The sequence below is a fragment of the Mercenaria mercenaria genome, chromosome 18 (assembly GCF_021730395.1).
Source record: "Mercenaria mercenaria strain notata chromosome 18, MADL_Memer_1, whole genome shotgun sequence".
In the NCBI taxonomy this organism is placed as follows: domain Eukaryota; kingdom Metazoa; phylum Mollusca; class Bivalvia; order Venerida; family Veneridae; genus Mercenaria; species Mercenaria mercenaria.
The window spans coordinates 40,429,473-40,451,366 of record NC_069378.1 but is presented as its reverse complement, the minus strand read 5'-3'; the positions used below and the strand labels follow the sequence as shown (position 1 = coordinate 40,451,366).

Sequence of the window (21,894 nt, the reverse complement as noted above, 5' to 3'; positions counted from 1 at the left end):
ATTGTACCCTGCTGCGGGGCACATTCCCCGGAACCACCCAAAAGATAATTTGACACAAAAGCTGATGAGGGCGTATTCGTACCAGGCGGAGGTACTTGCCCCCCCCCCCCCCCCCCCCCCCCTCCCCCGGTACCACTACTAAGACACGGGTGCGGGCGTATTTGTACCATGTGGAGGTTCTTGTCCTCCGGTGCCACTACTAATAATACTTGGCACCGAAACCGATGTGGGCGCATTTGTACCAGCGGAGGTACTTGTCCCCCAGTACCTCTTGATGCCATAGTCACACACTTTGCCAGCATAGAGGTTTGATGCTGCTTGACCAGTCGGTTCAGACATACGGGAGGCGGGGGCTCTGCCCCTCTGAATATTCGCGTGATGCGATACCAAAGATGTACTCTTTTCATTTGTATTTGGATAAGGGGAATGATCCCTCATGCCACCCGTAAGGTTCGAAGATGTATGCATTGCTGGATCAGACATACGGGAGGCGGGGGCTCGGCCCCTCTGAATATTCGCGTGATGCGATACCAAAGATGTACTCTTTTCATTTGTATTTGGATAAGGGGAATGATCCCTCATGCCACCCGTAAGGTTCGAAGATGTATGCATTGCTGGATCAGACATACGGGAGGCGGGGGCTCGGCCCCTCTGAATATTCGCGTGATGCGATACCAAAGATGTACTCTTTTCATTTGTATTTGGATAAGGGGAATGATCCCTCATGCCACCCGTAAGGTTCGAAGATGTATGCATTGCTGGATCAGACATACGGGAGGCGGGGGCTCGGCCCCTCTGAATATTCGCGTGATGCGATACCAAAGATGTACTCTTTTCATTTGTATTTGGATAAGGGGAATGATCCCTCATGCCACCCGTAAGGTTCGAAGATGTATGCATTGCTGGATCAGACATACAGGAGGCGGGGGCTTGGCCCCTCTGAATATTCGCATGATGCGATACCAAAGATGAACTAATTTCATTTGTATTCCGGTAAGGGGTATGATCCCTCGTGCCACCCGTAAGGTTTGAAGATGTATGCATTGCTGGATCAGACATATGGGAGGCGGGGGCTTGGCCCCTCTGAATATTCGCGTGATGCGATCCCAAAGATGAACTCATATCTATAGATATAAGTAAGCATTTTATTTTTACAGAAACTACTTACGTCTTACACAATTTTAAATCGCAAATACAGTTTATGTATGAGTTGTGCGTATTTGACGTATACAAAGATACCCCATTAAAAAGTGCCTAGATAGCTTCCTGCATATGTTCTCAAAGACCTTCTTCAATTTAAGGCTTTTTTACATTTTGTTCTGCTATAATTACCTCATACTACAAAGTATGAGAAAACATATGCTTTCTTAAATAACAAATAAATAAAATTAAGATGTTGCTGTTTCAAAACCATGACTTACATGTAGATTACTTAAATAATATTGTGTCAGTTTGTAACAATCAATATGTGTTCAATGTATGTTTTTTTTAGAATTTAATAACATTCTAAAGGTTATTTATTCAAATCTTAAAAAGATGTCATTGCAGAGCAGTATTCCATATCTTACTGACATTATCATATCTCACAAGCTTACAACTGAACATAAAATGTATTAATCATTTTTACATTCTCTTTTTACAAGAAAACGACTAGCAAACAGTTAATAAGTTTAAATAAGTATTTTATGTAATTGTTAAAGAAATATTCTATTGAATGATGTTTTAATCTTCGAATTTACATTTCAGCCTGTTTTAGTTACTTTTAGCAAACATATGTTTACTTAAAGATCGAACCGTGTCATATTGTGAAAATGATATATTTTCATGATTTACTGATAACCCACACCAATTATGTAACTTAGTTTTATCAATGTCGATATATATGACACATTTTATTCATGTAATAGTTCTTTTTCACGTATTTGTTCCGTCAAGAAAAAAAACAATTTGCACATTAAACAAGGAGCTGCGTTCAATAAACGCTTGATGCCCCCGGTGGCATCCATGTCGATACAAAGCAACCTAAGTCGAAAACGAGGTCAAGTTCAAGGTCAAGGTCAAACTTAGGTCAGATGATGTCTGAAGATGAGGAATGGTCACAGGTTACATCTGCATTAGTATAAAGTCCTTCTAGTTAGGGTACTGATGCTAGACGAAACGGTCCCATCTGGTTAACCTCGTACGGACGGACGGACGGACGGACGAACGAACGGACGGACGGACATGACAATCACTATATGTCTCCCGCATCAGTAGATGCCGGGGGCATAAATACCTGCACCTTTACTTTATATGAATTTTAAAGTATTACACATATCTTATGTAAGTGTACATAGATTTACCCCACCCACTAAGCTGTTTACTTAGCCCTTGATTGCTGGATTAACAGATAATAATTTAATTTAAAGTTGTCATGTCAAATACTTATGATATAGTTTATGAAATTCTGAACATTATAAAGCATAAAACTTGTAAAATATAATCAAGTAATTAAAAGTGGTAGAATTATTAAAAGAATGTATGTAAAACAACAATTTTTCTGATCATTGTGCATGCAAAATCCATCATATTTTGTAAAAATTTATTTCAATTTAGTTAAAGATGAAATATACTATGTTTTAATCTATTCTGCAACAGAAACTAGTATAAGACTAGGACGATGCCTTTAAATTTGAAATATATTGTCCAGTCAATATGTATAGTATGATTTTTAATTTTCGGCGGCCATATTGGCGGCCATCTTGAATTTGAGCACTTTGCCCACCACTTGCATTCTGGCATCAACTGGTTTTGGAAACTTAAGACTCTTATAAACATTTTGATATATAGTTTGCGATGTGCACATTCGTAGACCACCTACCCCCCATGGAAGTGAACTTGTTTGCGACAGTAAATATCAAGCCCAATATTAGCTCTTCCTGGTTTGTCAAAACCCTTCATTTTATCAACGGATGCCTCGGGCACAGCAGTAAGTTATATGCTTGGGCAGTTAGATGACCAAAAGCAGGAACGTGTAATAGGTTATGGGGACAGAGCTCTTATGGGAACTTAGAAAAAGTTTGGAATATGTGAGGCTGAATGTATTGCATTGGTAGATTGTTTTGTTGTTTTTTTTTTGTTTTTTTTTTTTTTGGTGCGGGGGTGCGGTTAACGCCGTTTTTCAACAGTATTTCAGTCGTGTAACGGCGGGCAGTTAACCTAACCAGTGTTCCTGGATTCTGTACCAGTACAAACCTGTCCTCCGCAAGTAACTGCCAACTTCCCCACATGAATCAGAGGTGTGGGACTAATGATTTCAGACACGATGTCGTTTATTGAATAGTCACGGAGAACATACGCCCAGCCCGAGGATCGAACTTCCGACCCCGCGATCCGTAGACCAACGCTCTACCTACTGAGCTAAGCGGGCGGGCTCTGCATTGGTAGAAGCCGTGAAACAGTTTCACCCTTACCAAGCTAATTCCCACTTTACAGATTACACAGATAATCTCGGGTTAAAGTATCTGCAGAAAATGGTCTTTCAGGCAGGCTAGGTCGTTGGTCAGTAAAGCTCCAGGGTTATGACTTTAAAAAGTGCACAGACCGGGCGTCAGAAATCAAAATGCTGACGCCTTGTCAAGACGCGACTATGAATCTGTAGAACCAGGTAGAGAAATGTGTGTATTAGGGTCTATTGACCAGAGTTACTCAATGGTCACATTTGAATATGATGATCGAGAGAAAGTATATCCTCTGATAGCTTTAGCCAGCAGCTTAGCTGAGGAAGCTATAGTAGTTAGTGAGTTGCAACCATTACAAGAACCACAAGGCCAAACAGACAATTCTGTTTTGTTGTTTCGGATCTTCAATGGAAATGTCCTGATCTGTCACCTATCCTGTCTTATTTGGTCCATGATCAATTACCTGAAAATGAAGCTGAGAAAAAGAAAGTTGCAATTTTATTAGAACAATATGTCATTAAAGAAGGTGTTCTATACCATTTTTAGACAACATATGCACAAAACGACAAAATGTCTTCTCATCAATACTATCAACTAGCAGTACCCAGGTCACTCAGAGAAAATGTTATAGAGTCATACCATGATGGACATGCCCACCTCGGCTTTGATAAAACATATGCCGCCATACATTCTAAATATTACTGACCTCGGATGCATGCAGACATCTTTACACATGTAAAAACATGTACTTCTTGTCAACGGTCAGAACGTAATTATGCAAATCAGAAAATGCCTCTCACACCCTTGCCTGTGGAATAAGTAAGTGACCGAGGTACCAACTTCTTGTCAAAACTAGTAGCGGCCCTTTGTGAACATTTCAAAGTGAAAATGCATCACACTTCTGCATTTCATCCCCAAACTAACAGCATCATGGGACGAGTTAATGCCACACTCGGTCAAGCTTTAGGATCTTTCTGTAACTCTCAGCAGAATGATTGGGACCAAAATTTACCCTCTATAATGATGGCTTTTAGAAATGCCCAGTAGGCAACAACAGGTTTTACGCCATTTGAAATGTTGTTTGGTTGGCAAACGAGGATGCTAATTGATTCTGTCCGAATACCCAAAATTAGTCATCCCAAAATGTTAGAGAATATATGCAAAAGTCTGGAATATCAACTAATACAAGAACAAATAGCTTATGGCAAGACTGTGCAATTTTTGTTTGATATATGTCTGCCAGGGTAGATTGCTAGGAGATGTTATGTACATTTTATCAACATTTGTTTTGTTAAAGCAGCAGAGCCAGACTAACATCACATTCATGATGTAACCCGTCTGATACCAGATTTTGAGGACCAGCTATATAAACCGTCTGGCCCAAGTGCCTTCACTTTGCATTTTACACTATACTAGATGTCTTGTGTTTTGTGACTTGACGGGAAAACTGATTATTTCAGAAATACGAAGTCCCCTTCAGAAACCCTCCCACAACACGTGTAAAATATTCTTATAAATAACCAAAAAAATAGAAAAAAAAATATTGTGCAGGCGATGGTAAACGGATCCAACGCTTTTGAAATAATGCAGAAAATTTACATGTTCCTTGCATTTTTAGATCACCTGTCTCATAGTGACAAGGTGACCTTTTGTGATCACCCTTCGTCCGTCGTCAGTCCGGGCGAATGAAATGAATGACAGGGCCATCTAACAGTAAAGAGAACAAACGCGAACAATAGCTTCAATCCGTTAACAACAGAATAAAGGATTAGGGCTCCCTATTCAAACAAAAGAAAATAACAAAAGAAATGGCCCCCTCTTTCATTTCGGCCGGACGTCCGTCCGTGCGTCCGTACATCAACAATTTCTTGTCAGCACAATAGTGGTTTCTTTTATAATTTTATTTTAACCAAACTTGCACTACTTGTATTACCATAAGATCTTGCTTCCTTTCTTGAAGTGGCCAGATCCAATAATGGGTTCAAGAGTTATGGTCCCTGAAATGGCAAACATTAGCTATTTTGACCTTGTCTACACAATAGCAGCTTTATTTATGATTTGATTTTTACCAAACTTGCATACAATTTGTATCACCATAAGATCTTGGTTCCTTTCTTGAACTAGTCATATTCCTTTATGGGTTCCAGAGTAATGGCCCCAGAAAGGGCATGAATTAGCTATTTTGAACTTGTCTGCACAATGGCAGCTTCATTTATTATTTGAATTTAATTAAACTTGCACACAACTTGTGTCACCATCAGATCTTGGTTTCTTTGTTGAACTGGCCAGATCCCATAATGTGTTCCAGAGTTATGGCCCCTGAAAAGGCCAAAATTAGCTATTTTGACCTTGTCTGCACAATAGCAGCTACATTTATGATTATATTTTAACCAAACTTGCACACAACTTTTATCACCATAAGATCTCGATTCCTTTTTATACGCCCGAAGGGACGTATAATGTTATCGCCTCGGTGTCCGTCTGTCTCTCTGTCTGTTGGTTAGCAACTTCCCTTCCGCTCTGTAAATCTTGAACCCCTAAAGGGCTTTCAAAGAAACCTGACCTAAATGTTCATCTCATCGAAACGACGTGCAGAACGCAGGTTTCGGATCGCTCACTTCAACGTTAAGGTCACACTTTGGAGTTAAAGGTCATATGACTTTGTTTTGTTTATATTGCTTTGCATGAGCGTTGCATTGCAGTGCTTTTGTTTTTATTTGACAGATCCTTCTTTTGTTCACTTACAATATTTTTTTTATTACTTCCCTTTATCTTACTATAAATAGCTTATTCAGTAACTTTTTGGCCGGAGGATAAAACCGAGACTTTCCTGTGGTACAACATGGATGGTACCTCCAATTTTTAGGTGTAATTTGACATATCTGTACCTTGTAATATGTTTTCTTTTTGGTTAAATTTTTTCCCTTTGTTGTTGATCTTGATTATGATTTTTGACCTTCTTGTCTTTAAGAGTAATGATAACAGGTGAGCGATATAGGGCCATTATGGCCCTCTTGTTATATTTAACTTTGATTTTCACCCACTTAATCATTTTAACGGTCATATATACATTCTATGCAAAACATGGCAGAAGTGAACATGTTGAAAAATTCAAACTAACTGTGGCGAGTAGCTTTAAATTCTGTTGTTGTTTCTTCTTCTTTTTAGTTTTGACTGCTTCGTAACACATGCATAACTTAGCATTTGGTCTATCATAGCATTAATAATATTGTTTGGTGGATGATTCCATTCCACGTGTTGAGCTATAGTAGTATCTCTATTATTCAACAAAACAACTCGGTCATGTAAACCCTCAAATACTTCGTACAATATTTTGCTATACACATATCCAAAATAGTCACTGAGTCTATATTTTCCGGCTGGCGTGTCCTCATATGTATGTGGTGCTTTAATCATAACTATAGATTGTTTATTGTTTGTTAAAAACTTGTCAACGCTTTCACGAATTATTGCCATTCTTTGTTTAAAAACACTGTGATGAAAAGCTACAATATGCATATATAAATGTATAACTACAATAGCATGTTCTTTGCGCGGTATTCTGTCTATTCGACCGGAGATGGAATATAAAGCTGAGCGCATATCTTCCCATCTCCGCGCGAAGAATGGGTGAGCTTGTGGATACCATCCTGCCTTAAAATTAATGTGTCTATTGTAACACTCCGAATCTTTTTTCCATTTTTCAAATTGCCATTTTTCTGTAGTCTGTCGACATTGGAAACGCTTAAGGATATTGTTATACCAGGCTCTGGTTGTAGAATCGCCAAACACATATAACCTCCTATTTTTAAGACATGTCTCATAAAAATTTTGTTGGATACCTATAAAGTAAAAAGAAAAAACATTTAAAATTAATTTGGACAAACGACTAGCTAAAACATGATTTGCGCCCCGTTAAGATAAATTGCTGCTTTTTTGTATTAAAATTAGAATTGCCTACCAATTGATAAATTTTATTCTTCCACGATATCGTGTCCTTAAGATAACTTGTATCAAATTCACATTGTCTTATGTCTAGTTGTTGTAAGATGTAGTCAGTACATTTACAATAAAAATTAAGCACATTTGAGCCGCGCCATGAGAAAACCAACATAGTGGGTTTGCGACCAGCATGGATCCAGACCAGCCTGCGCATCCGCGCAGTCTGGTCAGGATCTATTCTGTTCGCTTTTAAAGCCTATTGGAATTGGAGAAACTGTTAGCGAACAGCATGGATCCTGACCAGACTGCGCGGATGCGCAGGCTGGTCTGGATCCATGCTGGTCGCAAAGCCACTATGTTGGTTTTCCCATGGCACGGCACATTTGATAAATTGTTTGTTTTAACCTTTAACACTTTGCTAAATATCTCTACTTTGATTCTATTATAACATTTTAAAGTCCGATAAATCAATCAGATGGTATATTTACATTTATGTTTCAATTGTGAAAAAGTTAAAAGTTTTCTTAAAGATTAATGATAATTCCCTGTCAAAACCTTTAGCCTATAACTACTTGTAAATGAAATACGGAATAATTGCCGGAAAAAAATTGACAAGAGTGGAATTTCAAATACTAATATCCTTTTGTATTGTTCCTTTGAAACTGCTCAATGCAAAATATCATATAATGTTTGATTTCAATACTGATTTATTATTTCTCACGTTCAGTTAAAGAAACCTACTAATTGAAGAATAATGATTCTACATTGGTGCCGTGTGATTCAAAGCTTTATGCTCATGATACAATTAAGTTTGATTGATAAGAAATTTAATATTTGAAATGTGAACCATTTTTCTCCAAATCACCAACTGTTAACGTTTATCATTAAGGTTACCAAATGAGTTTTGAAGTGATCTTTGGTTGTTAAACACATTTTGGTAATAGTCAACTTTTCACCTACTTATAGCAGTAGCATGATGGGCTTTATGCAATCTACATGCATACGTTAGAATGTTGATGAGATCACCATCAACAACACTTTAGCTCTAACGAGCCAATAAATAAAAACACTCAGTGAAAGTTATTTTCAGCTCAGACGTTTTACTGCATTTCTTACAGAATTATTTTAATTACAAATATTTTGTTTTTGAAAATCGATTTGCATGCATTTTATATTCTGATATGTTTTCCTTTTTATTCGCTGTAACAATAAACAAGTTGTCCGTTGTAAGGCACTGTCTAAATCAGTAATTAAAGGCTCATTATGCCTTTGTTTAAAATGTAGCTGAACATAAAATATGTTAATTTCTTGTTAAATCCTATTTCTGATAATTAGTTTCTTTAATAGTTATCAAATGTTTGAAAATTGCTGAATATACTAGAATGTTTTATTAAATCTATAATTTTTATTACCTCCCTTCATCTGCAATATCAAAAACAGTGCTTTTCTAACCATGCAAGTAAGCATAACATTTGCATTTTTTTGTTACAAACTTAAACTTGACGACCTCCGTCCTAACGAAGATATTATTTCCATCGTTTATACACTGCCACATTTTCCTCTCTATATATGACATAACTAGTTTGAGTTTTAAGAAGATCTTTCCTAAGATTAGCATGTAAAAAAGTCAAAATAATAGCAGAGTCAGATTGATTTGGTCTTGTCACGAGATGTAATGAAATGTGAACACGCATCAAATGTACCCCATGATCCAAAGGGACAAGAAAATATAACTACACTGGTTTTATTCCAAGGCCGTTGGATGTAAATGTATCAAACTATCGTAAAAATAATTACAACTATATGAAAATGTTCTTAAAGGACTTCTTTTTTTAAAACTGACAAAAATGTGTAAAAATTACCAAGACAATTTCGAAGATTCCATTTTCCATCATAAAAGAAGCCTGTTGGTTCTCTAGACAACCAGAGAAGTGTAATGTTGTACTTTGAACAAGGTATGGACGATTTCTCTATAACTGAATGACGACTACCTCCATTCTTGTTACGTACGTTAACCGCTATATTCTATAATGCTTGCTGTCCTCTGAAACGGAAAGGTAACTTCTTTTGAAAATTACACAAAATATGTTTAATAAACAAAACTAGTCAATTATACCTTCATAGCTTGGTACCGACTGGGAATCAGAACTAAGTACAGACTGGAAATCAGAACTATGTACAGAATGGGAATCAGAACAAGGCACCGACTGGAAATCAGAAATAGGTACAGAATGAGAATCAGAACTAGGTACCGACTTGAAATCAGAACTAGGTACCGACTGGGAATTTGAACTAGGTACCGACTGGGAATCAGAACTAGGTACCGACTGGGAATCTGAACTAGGTATTGACTGGGAATCAGAACTAGGTTCCGACTGGGAATCAGAACTAGGTACCGACTGGGAATCAGAACTGGGTTCCGACTAAAAATCAGATCTGGGTATTGACTGGGAATGAGAACTGAGTATTGGCTGGGAATCAGAACTAGGTACCGACCGGGAATCTAAACTAGGTATTGGCTGAAAATCGGAACTACTTATGTATGTATTGACTCGGAATCAAAACTAGCTATTGACTGGGAATCAGAACCAACTATTGGCTGGAATTCAGAACTAGGTACCGACTGGAAATCAGAACTAGGTACCGACTTGAAATCAGAACTAGGTACCGACTTGGTGTCAAAACTAAGTACAGACTGGGAATCAGAAAAAGGTATTGACTGGACATCAGAACTAGGTATTGACTGGGAATCAGAACTAGATATTGACTGGGAATCAGAACTAAGTACCGAATGGTAATCAGAGAACTAAGTCTTTACTTTACATCAGAATAAGGTACCGACTTGGAATCAGTACTAGGTACCAACTAGAAATCAGAACTAGGTACAGACAGGGAATCAGAACTATGTACCAACAGGGAATTCATAACTAGGTACTGACTGGGAATCAGAACTAGGTATTGAGTGGAAATGAGAATTAGGTACTGGCCGGGAATCAGAACTAGGTAGCGACACGGAATCAGAACTAGGTACAGACTGGGAATCAGAACTATGTACCGACTGCGATTTCAGAACTAGGTAACGACTGGGAATCAGAACTAGGTACCGACTGGGAATCAGAACTAGGTACCGACTGGGAATCAGAACTAGGCATTGGCTGGAAATCAGAACTAGGTATTGGCCGGAAATCAGAACTAGGTATTGGCTGAAAATCGATCCTACACCATACCAGTGGTACAACCATTAAACATGATTGGTAGGCGTAAGAATATCTTTTTAAATGAGAAGTAGCCAAACTTTCCCAGTTTAATCTCTCGTACACTAAAAGTTCCGACAGTAACCTGACTTTTTTCTTTTACAATCATCAGCCTTTGATAATTTGCAATACTAGCGAAATGTCATATCAAACGTTTTGACTTTAAAAGTGAAAACGACTACCAGCTGACAGAGGAACCACACATTTTATATTTGAGCTGTATTCATATAGTTACACGTACAGCATATTGTTTTTATTATTAAAATGTCTATTTCATCCATGTACGTCTTTTGAGTTAGAAATGCACAATATTCCACATTATTAATGAGCATTTATTACTTTTGCCTTAACACCACCATAGCAAACATCTATAAAACTAGAAATGCATTCTGCATGCACACGGGCAGAATTCCGAGCCTACCAGCACCTTTGACCTGTGACCTTAACCTTAGACCTAGGGAGCTGGTTCTTGCATATGACACTCCGTCTCATAATGGTAAACATTTATGCCAAGTTGCATAAAAATCCCACCAAGCATAAAGAAGAAATGCTCCGGACAAACTTCAGTTTGACAATTGACCACCAACTGTGACCTCGACCTTTAAGACAGGAACATAGGGTTTGCGCATGACACGCCTTCTCATTAAGGTAAACATTCATGCCAAATATGAAGAGGATTCGTCCATGCAAGTCAAAGTTATAGTCCCAACAATATCGGACGGACACACGGACGGACGCATGCAGGCACGCACAGACGCACGCATGAATATACACCGACCCGCCAAAAGTTACGACTATATCGAGCTCATCGCAAGCGGGCTCGACAAAAATGCGTCCCCTGTTGGTGTAAAAATCCAAGTAAAAATCCTATGTCAGTCCTATGAAACACTGAACAGAAAAAGAAAACATCTCTTTATTACATAACAGCCTATCCATTACTTACCTGAAAACTTCGCTCACCATTTACTACATATCTTGTTAAATCAGACGTCGAATTTTTCATTTTGTACAAAACATTTTTTTCAATACCTGTATTACGCTTATCTCCACATCTGCAAATTTTCGACTCAAAATAACCTTATATCATTTAAAATGCATTCTACAGTTACACTCTGTCTTACCTATTTTTCAATGTTATCCAATCAAAGCCTATTCGGCAAGTTTTACGGCAGCACCCATTACTGTACCATCCATGTTTACCATTTGTGAAAGTACTTGACTTTACTGATTCTCTAACTTTATAGTAACTTAAATTAAAAATTTTCATATCTTCAAGAAAACAACACAATGTTACTGTAAGTTCTTGATAGTGATGATAAAGTGGCCAATCTTGTTAGATACTATACGGTTCACGTACATTTCTCATATAATATCTGCAATTAATATGTTGTTAAATAACCAATTACCTTTCCATCAGAATGTTCTCGCATCCTGTGAACTGAAGTTCCGGAGCTGGTATTCTACCATCTTCTACCAGCTGCATGTCCTGACACTGCAAATGCTTATTTTGTGGTTTCCCGCAATAAAACGACATTCCAAAGTTTATTTCAGTCATATCACAAACGTCTGTGTAATTAGTTAACTTCAGCAGGTGTGTAGCGTTTGGATGACAGATAGTAGTTTCGTCGTAAGTTCCGCTCTTGAACTTTAAATTTAAAAATCATCATCGGAGTTGTTGTCAGTATTTTATTTCAGAAACATGAACGAAATAATTTGTAACATTTTTTGTAACAAATCTAAATTTCTCCTTTAATTTGCACCAAAATTTCTCTGAAAATAACAGAATTACATATATTATAAACGAAGACAACTTTGTTTCAGAATTAGAGACCATATCAATGTTTAGGAGCCCTTTTTAATAAGTAAAAATGACAATTGAAATTACCCCTGAAAGGCTTGAAGAAATTTTATTATAAGTGACAGAATTGTTGCAAAACAGGTCTCAACGAAGGAAACACAAACTTCTTTGAGAAACTTAATTTCATTGGTTTTTGTGTAAAATCTAGCAGGATTTTAGAGAGCTCTGTTAAAACAATCATCCATAACTTACACGAAATTCTGGAGGATGTCAAAAATGTGTTCAGTGGTGGAATGCCTATTTAATGTTATGCAATGGAGTGTCCATGATATCTTTGGGTTCTTGGTCAATGCCAGATGCAGTGTTTTCTTTAGAATGGTGTTTGACTTCAAGCTGGGGATTTTGTGAATGGGAATTTCTTACCTACCCAGCGGGGAAAGATAAGATTATACGGACAGGAAATCACATTAACTACTCCGAAGGGAAAAGATACGCTACACATACGCACAATGCCGTCATAATTTGATGACGTATTATGACATCATAGTGTATGAGTAAATTTTAATTTACCATATCTTTGAAAATGTTGCAATAATAATCTTATGATTAAGAACATATTCCCTCCTCGGTTAAGGTCGATGACTTTGAATCTCTTGCTCCTCATCGATGTGGGTTCAGGGCTCGCTCAGGACGTTGGTTTCATCAGCAGCGTTATGGAAGCTGGTGCCCGACTGTGATGAAACAATGCTTGGTGGGGCACCTGGTAGTCAGTGGGGTCTACCACCACCATCAAAAGCTGGAAAGTCGCTATGTGACCTATAATTGTTTCGGTGCGACGTTAAATACCCCCACACCAAGATAACTGTCATGAATTTAAACGATAAATGTTAAAGTAATGTTTTGTCCTTCAAAAGAAAAAAAACAGTGATTTCTCTACGTGAAAAATTCAGGTATAATATATGAAAGTGTCTAATCGAATAGCTACAGATGCATACGTACTTGTGTTCTTATTCTATATATGGCTGTAATTGCTTCTCTTGTATAGGCTAAAGTTACTTGAATTGTTGAAGTCCCGCTCCATAATGCCTCACATGTCACTGCTTGCGTTCCATCATTATTATCAGTCACAACACAAGGGACAGCTGCTTTTAGCATTTTGTTTTCTATTGTTGCTCTTAGATGATCTCCCCCGGAATGTTTACGTTTACCATAACCATCGTACAGAGTTACAATAGCTCGAATATCTTCACCAATATTGTAAGACCCACTCACACGATCTTAAAAAGCATTTATACTATAGAAAGCTAAATTTACAATTTTTTCTACTTTTCGTACTTATTTTATTCAAACGGATATTTAAATAACGGTTTCATATGATATAAATTGATGCTAAATTTATTTCAACATCAAACTTGATTCTAATGCAACTGCAGTTTTCATTATTAAGCAAATAATCAGTTATTTCATGAATAGAGATAGATGGATGAATGGATGGATGGATAATGTGTACGACTTCTAGCTCAGACAACACCGATCTACTAACTTGATATAGTCCGAGTGGTATCAATCTGTAACAGGTATTTCTTTTTTGAAAATCGCGAATTTATTTGCAAGATCAGGAAATAATTACTATACACCCTATTACAAATTTGCTAAACTAATAAATACTTAAAGGATTTTAATTTTGAGAAAAAATACAATAGAGTTATTATAATAGTATAGCTTGATCTGAGATGCTGTATTCGGCTCGAGTGGATTTTGCCTGGCCGTATCACACGAGGCAAAATGTATGAGAATCGAACACAAAATCCCAGATCTATACCCTAACCATTTTTCTTTTTGTTATCGAACGAAATCGTTAGTGTTTATCGATGTTAAAATATAACTGAGTTGTTTTGTGTATGCGCTATAAGGTTATGCATATTAAATGAAAGTAGTCCGGCAAATTACAATACAAAAGGTACAATACGAATTTTCTTTCTGTCTGATCTTATTTTCTTTGAAATACAATCCATATTTCGACAGAATTTATATATATGTATAATAAATGGATTTACAGAATAATAAAAGTCATTATAAAGGCTATTTACGGGATTTACTGTTTGCAGACACGTTACGCATGTCTGTGAAGAATATAACTTATTACAAATAGACATCATTGCCATCATAAATCCCACATCAATCTGTTTGCGCCGTTTTAACAGTACTTCAGTTATGTAACGACGGGACGGACAGTTATCCAAACCGGTGTTCCTGGATTCTGTACCAGTATTAACATGTTCTCTCCGGCTAGCCTACAACTTCCTCACATTATTAAGAGTTTGAGGACGAAAGACGAATGGTTTCAGACACAATGTCCTTTGTCTGCTTTTCCTACTGAGCTAGGTGGACCCATAATCGTTTGATCTGTATATTTACTTTAATATAATGAATTAAGTAAATCCCAGAACTTTAAATAGTATGTGAAAGTGCTTTTTTCAGGAATCAGTTAACAATCAAAAACATTTAAAACATTTAGTTAGTTCTTGAAATTTATCAGAAGCAAACCATTTCATCGAACAATTTCTTGTATTGTCCACTTACAAATTTACTATATATAGTATTCAAAATAGTCTCAAGGTTTTATAGGCAAACCATATTTACATGATGTGTCTGCGGCGTCTACAGAAACAACACAAGTTTTGAAGAACTAAAAAAGGATCACACCTGTCAGTGATATTTTTGAGTGACTTATCGAAGCTGCTTTAGTAACATCTTTGCAAGGTTTAAACACGAGCGCGTCCTCTTCAAGTATGATATTGTAAAATTTTGGGTCTCGTGGATCACTGATGCCATAGCCGTGCGATGTGTTACTGGAAACAAAATTTAACTATATTCTTTATGAATGTATATGTTTAACTGAACAGTGCAAAAACAAAGTCTTATCAAATCACTTGTTTGGGCACAGTCTATTTTTATAAAATGCGAAGACAAAGACTCGTCTAATCTCTAGCTTTGTGCACAACGCACTTTCATAAAGTGCAAAGACAAATAATCGTCTAAAACTAGCTTTGTGCACAAAGTACCCTCATCAAGTGCAAAGACAAATAATCGTCTAAAACTAGCTTTGTGCACAAAGTACTCTCATCATGTGCAAAGACAAAAGATTGTGTAATCACTAGCTATGCGTAAAACCTACTACATGTAAGTGCGAAAGCAAAGTCCTATGTAATCACTAGCTTTGTGCACAGCCTATATTGTTATTAAGTTTGAAGACAGAGACATACTTTCTTATTAGATCGATCCGTCTATTGTCATATGACTTTTCTAAACATTAGTTCAATTCACAACTTTCTGTTACAATGACATATCCAGTTGTTAGCTCTGTCTCAAATCGTCTGTTTTACAGTTTGAAGAGCTAAAAAGTCAAATCAATACCTGTTCCAAGACAATGACTCACCTGATCATTAATTCCGTAGTTTCTGTATATGTATGAAATATTTGTGTTGAAAAGACGTTTATGTGTTGAAACGTGAACGCTAGTGTCATTACAAGCAATGTAGCCACAGTCAGAATTCCTATTTTCGTATGCTTGTAACTGAAAGAAAAGATATAGACATTTTTCCCTAATGCGGTAGTCATAAAGTACACATATACTGAATAAAAGAAGAAAATTTGTAGAATTTTACTGCTTAATCATAGTACATTACGGAATCCTTTTTTTCTTATTTTCCATAAGCAGGACTTCTAAAAGCAATGCAATATATGATCAGGCCGAGCTGTTTACTTACTAAGTAGGGTACGTGCATTTTACATCGACATGTGATTCTTAATGAGTTCGGGAATATTAGCGGATGACTGAAAATGACATTTCTTAATAAAAAAAATGGCAACCATATTGCACGTTATAACCCTAGCACGCAATCCTATATGTGGCCATCTGGGCTGTATCTGGACAAAGTACTATGTTGGTCCTACATGGGTCTCTTCTTGTGAGTCAATATTGGGCCCGTATCGGGCCTACATACAATGTCTCAGCAGCCGGAAAAGCCAATGATTGATTTTAAGCTATTAAGTGTTACTGCGAGTATATAAAATCCTTTGAAAATAAACATATGTATATAATTTATTCGTATTTCGTCTCTCAGTAGTAAAATCTAATTCCCAGAAGAAACCCATACGGTTCCCATACTTTTATCAAAATGTCCGTATCTATCTAAGTTAGTTTTTTATTGTATTGTGTTAGTACATACCCCTCCTAAAAGCCTTGTTAGTAAAGGTTATAATGATCATTTAAATAATTGCTTCATTGTTTTAAATACAACGCACTCTACCTGTTACTAGTATTATAAGTCCGGGTGATATCTTTATCTATTCAAGAAAAAAATATACTGCTTATGCTTTTCAGTTCATTGCATTTCTATCTATCGTAGCACCAACAGCAATGAAAGCAAAACCGAGTTATTGAACTGATTAACTGCAGGTCTGGTGACCATAGTGTATAACCATTACCTTTACAAAGATACAAGTTTACAGACAAAAACTAACAAATAATCTGGAAAACTTTAGTTTTTGCAGAGATACCTGCTTGCGTTCAAAACCTTAACCAACAATTCTAAGTCATAGGGTGGGCATAACTTAAAGAAAAAGCAAAACAGAACTGTGGAATTTATGCTGGACTATCACAGTTAGCAAGCGTATGAAGTTTCAATTCATTCCCACTAATGGTTACTGCGACAAATAAACTGCTAAGTCAAGAAAGGCATAACTAACTTTGAAAAAAATTAAAACAGAGTTACGGAACCTGTGCATTGCATCTCAGATCAAAGCATCACGGTAAACGAGAGTGCGAAGGTTCGATGCATTTCCATTTTTGGTTACTGACATATACCAGCTCACAAAAACACAACAAATTGAGACGCAGACGCACTCGCCAACTTACAGGTGAGTGTAATAAATCTACCAGTTCTCCGAACAGTCCGGATAAAACTAAGTCTAACACAAACAATAGAGTTTATGTATTTAATTGCATAAGATATCTGTGCTGTATCTATACAGTGTTTTGTAGTGTTTAAATTGTAAATATTGATTATAGTGTCGTCTGATTGGTTCAAATAAAGATAGACTGGTGGAAATAAACATAGCAATATCGGAAATCCAGTTGTACAAACGGATGATTGTGAATGGGCCGCCATCAGATCTTACATTTAGGGAGATCGAGTGCTTTAGTCAGACTGTTGGAAAATGAATGCTTTTTATAATATTTCAAATAATGGATGGAATATTATTTGGCTCATTTCTCTCGTGCTGTTGTGTTGGCGCCCCGGAAGAATGACAGCAGGATTGTACTATAAAACACTCATATTTGTCGTGTTGGCGCCCTCGCCAACACAACAGCACGAGTACACGACAGCGCATTCATATTTGTAAATCGACGCATGATTTGTTTTTATGCGGAATGATTTCTTTTTTGTTTTGGTAATATGTCACGGACAATGTAGGAAGAACAATTCATAATGTTTGCAATACCCGCCATTCAAAGGGATATAGCAACAGTAACTAGGCCAGGCATGCGGAGGTATCGACAATGTTGCGCTTTACACTGTAGTGGGTACTTGCATCCAAACAACAGCGCTCAAATATCACGGGTTTTGGCTATTTTAATCATTCCCTGTATTAGTAAGCAATGGCCAAAAACAACAGCGCTGCAAAATTAAATGTTGCCATAATTTTAAGCGATAACGAAAATTGGACGCTGACCGACTCGCTGACCCAGCACTGCATTACGTCCAATATCTCGTTATGCTCATCTCTATGTTATCAATTAATATATTTTTGTCAGTTTATCTTTCAGTCACAACAAATGGATCCTAAGATTACTTTAAAAGTTCAAACGTTTTTATGAAACCTGGTTAATAGATCAGGGACAGGTAGACTGCTGGTTCTTTTATTTAGTTGCACTATCAAAATATGATTATATGTTAAAAATGTTGAATTGTGAAAACTGGGACATTTTTTCATAAAACCACAAAACTCTTTTTCTGTTTGTTGCATCTATTATTGTGGTTGTTTAGACAACAGAAGTATTTGATAATTAATTACAGTTGTCCAAAAATTCTAATTATGCTTCTGCTGTATGTGATTTTGTTTGGTTGACAATATAGACTTGTTTAATCTTATTCATTTATTCATTTCCTTCACCGTCAACACTTAACAACAAAAAAATCATCGTAAATCTTGGAGGGTAAATGACTGTCTATAACCACTGTCCTGACCACCTCGGTTGCCTAGTGTTACAGCGCCTGCTTCTAGTGTGGGAGGTCGTGGGTTCGATCCCTGGTCGCGCCATACTAAAGACGTAAAACATGGTACTAGTAGCTTCCTCGCTTGGCGCTCAGCATTAGTATAATGTGACTGAGTGGGGTATTATGTCACGTGTCTACGGCGTGATATTTCAGTGAGGCAGCACTATAAAACTGGGCATTGTGCTCACTGCTCTAAGTAGACACGGTCGTTTATATGACTGATTTTTTTTAAAGAAATAAAACGTTAAACCCGAACACACATACAACCACTGTCCAGATATTATTCTTACCTTCAGACAAGAACATGAAAGAAGGTTGCTATAAATCTTACATCCTTATCCGCTTTCTCCGAGAATATGCAAGCATCATGACTTTTATTCACTTGTACCTCTCCGCTAGGTTCGAGCTAGAACATGACGTGTTTGTACCAGTGTAGGATATTACACCCTTTCCATTAAATTTAAATGAGCCGTGCCATGAGAAAACCAACATAGTGGGTTTGCGACCAGCATGGATCCAGACAAGCCTGCGCATCCGCGCAGTCTGGTCAGGATCCATGCTGTTCGCTTTTAAAGCCTATTGGAATTGGAGAAACTGTTAGGGAACAGCGTGGATCCTGACCAGACTGCGCGGATGCGCAGGCTGGTCTGGATCCATGCTGGTCGCAAACCCACTATGTTGGTTTTCTCATGGCACGGCTCAAATAACGGGAGAAACGTTATAAAGAAAGATGTCACTTACTTTTGTGCCATAATCGATTAAATTAAACAAATTAAACTCCTTGTTCGTAGCAACAATATTAACTATTGTAAAATGTACGATAACACTGTGAAAAATAACCGTATATTGAAAATATAACTAAATATCGTGCACATTTATACGCCCTACTTTGAATACCAGATCAAAATATAGGAGATAAAAGAATGTTTGGTTGGGATCATGTTTCAGTGGCATTGTGTACCATAACAGACACACACATTTAAACGCTTAGTCACGTTAACAAAATAGGTACGGCCTTCCACCTCAGGAGTTTTCAATACTGGTTCAATAAATAGTCACATAGAAATAATCTTTATGTTATTTTATGTGACAGTCCCTTAATTGAATGTGAGCCCGCTCGTTTAGCTCAGTAGGGAGAGCGCAGATCTATGGATCTTGGAGTCGTGAATTTGATTCCCTGGTGAGGAGTATGTTCTCCGTGACTATTAATACACGTATAAAAAGTGAACTTCATCCGTTCTCCACCTCTGATTCATGTGGAGAAGTTGGCAGTTACTTGCTAAGAAAAGGTTTGTACTTTTACATAATCCAGGAACCCTGCTTAAGTTAACTGCCCGCCGTTACATAACCAATACACTACTGAAAACCGGCACTAAACCCAAAATGAACAAACACATAATTAGGTGTGTTCTGAAAGTGTATATGTCATCTATGCTTGTAAGTAAAACTTACGAACTTTCATTTCATTATGAAGTACCTTTTGGGTCGGAAGTCTGATCTGCATGTGCGCAAATTATAAGGAAAACATGCACGTACAAAAGAATGCTTGCACGCCTAAATATATTCATGCGCGTTTGAATATTTATACGTACACGTGTAAATGTGTAGGTAGGTGTATTTGTAATTACGCATTCACTCGTAAATAAAATTTGATATGAAATATTTATAAATATCAATAATAAATGTTGACCTCGTTAACTATTTCACAAGTGCCTGAATGTCTTCAGTACATCAAAGGCCCTATATTCTTGTATTTTTTCATAAAGCCGTATTATTTAAACAAATATACGTAAAAAAGAAAACAAGGCATTTAAAATTTACAATTTAATTGGACTTCTTTCTTCCACATAAAAATGATTGCTGTAAAACTAATAACTAATATCGGGTATAAATCAATAAGTCCTTTAACGACAACGGCCTTTGAGGAGAAATCAATAATCAATAAAATCATGCATTTTATGCGGAGTCACAGCATGTTTCGATTATACAAACATGTAATGATGTATAATTTTATAATATACCTATATAAATTCTGTAAAAAATCGGCTTGTATTTCACAATTAAATATGAACAGACAGACAAAAATTCCGCATTGTACCCTTTAAATTCCGTATTGTACCTTCCGTATTGTATGTTGCCGGACTATTTTCATAAATATGCATGACCCGACACATTTCTATAAAAAGCGCACATAAAAACTTCACTAAGTTCTATTTAATATCGATAAACATTGAAGATTTCGTTCAAGAACAAAACAAGAATCAAAATGGTAAAGGTATATAGTAAAAGGGTCATTATAACAATAGCTACATCTGGGACTTTGTATTTGGCTCTCGTGGATTTTGCTAGGTCGGATCACACTCGGCGCTTGCGCGCCTCGTGAGATCCGATCTGGCAAAATCCACTCGAGCCGAATACTGCATCCCAGATCAAGCTACTGTTATAATAACCCTATTATTTAGAGATACAAAAAATGGAATGAATCCAGAATAAATTAATTTATCTTAAATTTGCTCAGATGTTCCATTATTTTCCATGTCCCATATATTGCCGCAGTGTAAAATGCATTTCATAATTTGGTTTCATTTTAAAAATGAAATTTTTGTGAAAGATAGCCTAGGCATTGCCATACCACAATGAGATATTTCAGTGGTAATTTGAGTCCATAAAACGTTGATCGGTAATGCGACGCCTAAGTGTTATTAGATCTATATACTTATTCACTCCAAAAATAACGTATAATGTATGGGCGACACTATTAAAATATATATAGCCCAATAACTATAACTAAATAAAGTCAGTATATTAATATAAAATATTAATTCAATCGATATTGTTCAAGTATTCCACATTTAATTCTTTTGAGTACTAAAACTTCGACACAGTACACACAGTGTAGATTATCACACAGATTGTAATTGTACTGTCTAAGGCCTCGCCAAATTAAAAAGTTGTTCGTCGGATTTGCCGCTCGTATATTTTCAGAAACACAAAAGAAATTTATTTTTATTTTTGGCTTCCGCTCGCCCCACTGAAAAAAAATCAAGCCAAAACTTGTTGATGAGCTACATTTTATGGACGTAACAGTGTATAAATGCTTACAATTCTAGTCTCAGATTATTCTTAAATGGACTTTAAACACAATAAATACATACTACTACACACATTGTCTGTAA

At 36.7% G+C, this 21,894-nt stretch overlaps 1 protein-coding gene across 2 annotated transcripts; it reads right to left on the bottom strand.

Annotated features, from left to right (window-relative positions):
* Positions 1–7,050: 7,050 nt before the first annotated feature.
* On the bottom strand, positions 7,051–19,622 carry LOC123538570 (NXPE family member 4-like). 2 transcript variants are annotated; one of them, XM_045322763.2, is made up of 7 exons: positions 19,460–19,622; positions 15,874–16,011; positions 15,141–15,286; positions 13,434–13,711; positions 12,043–12,281; positions 9,245–9,426; positions 7,051–7,282 (listed from the first exon to the last, which is right to left on the bottom strand). In XM_045322763.2, exons 1-6 carry the CDS (start codon positions 19,468–19,470, stop codon positions 9,408–9,410), a joined length of 831 nt encoding a protein of 276 aa, XP_045178698.1. In that variant the 5' UTR covers positions 19,471–19,622; the 3' UTR covers positions 7,051–7,282; positions 9,245–9,407. The 2 variants fall into 2 exon arrangements, with proteins under 2 accessions (XP_045178698.1, XP_045178699.1); XM_045322764.2 differs by lacking the exons at positions 7,051–7,282; positions 9,245–9,426 and having other exon boundaries at positions 12,144–12,406.
* Between the last annotated feature and the right edge of the window lie 2,272 nt (positions 19,623–21,894).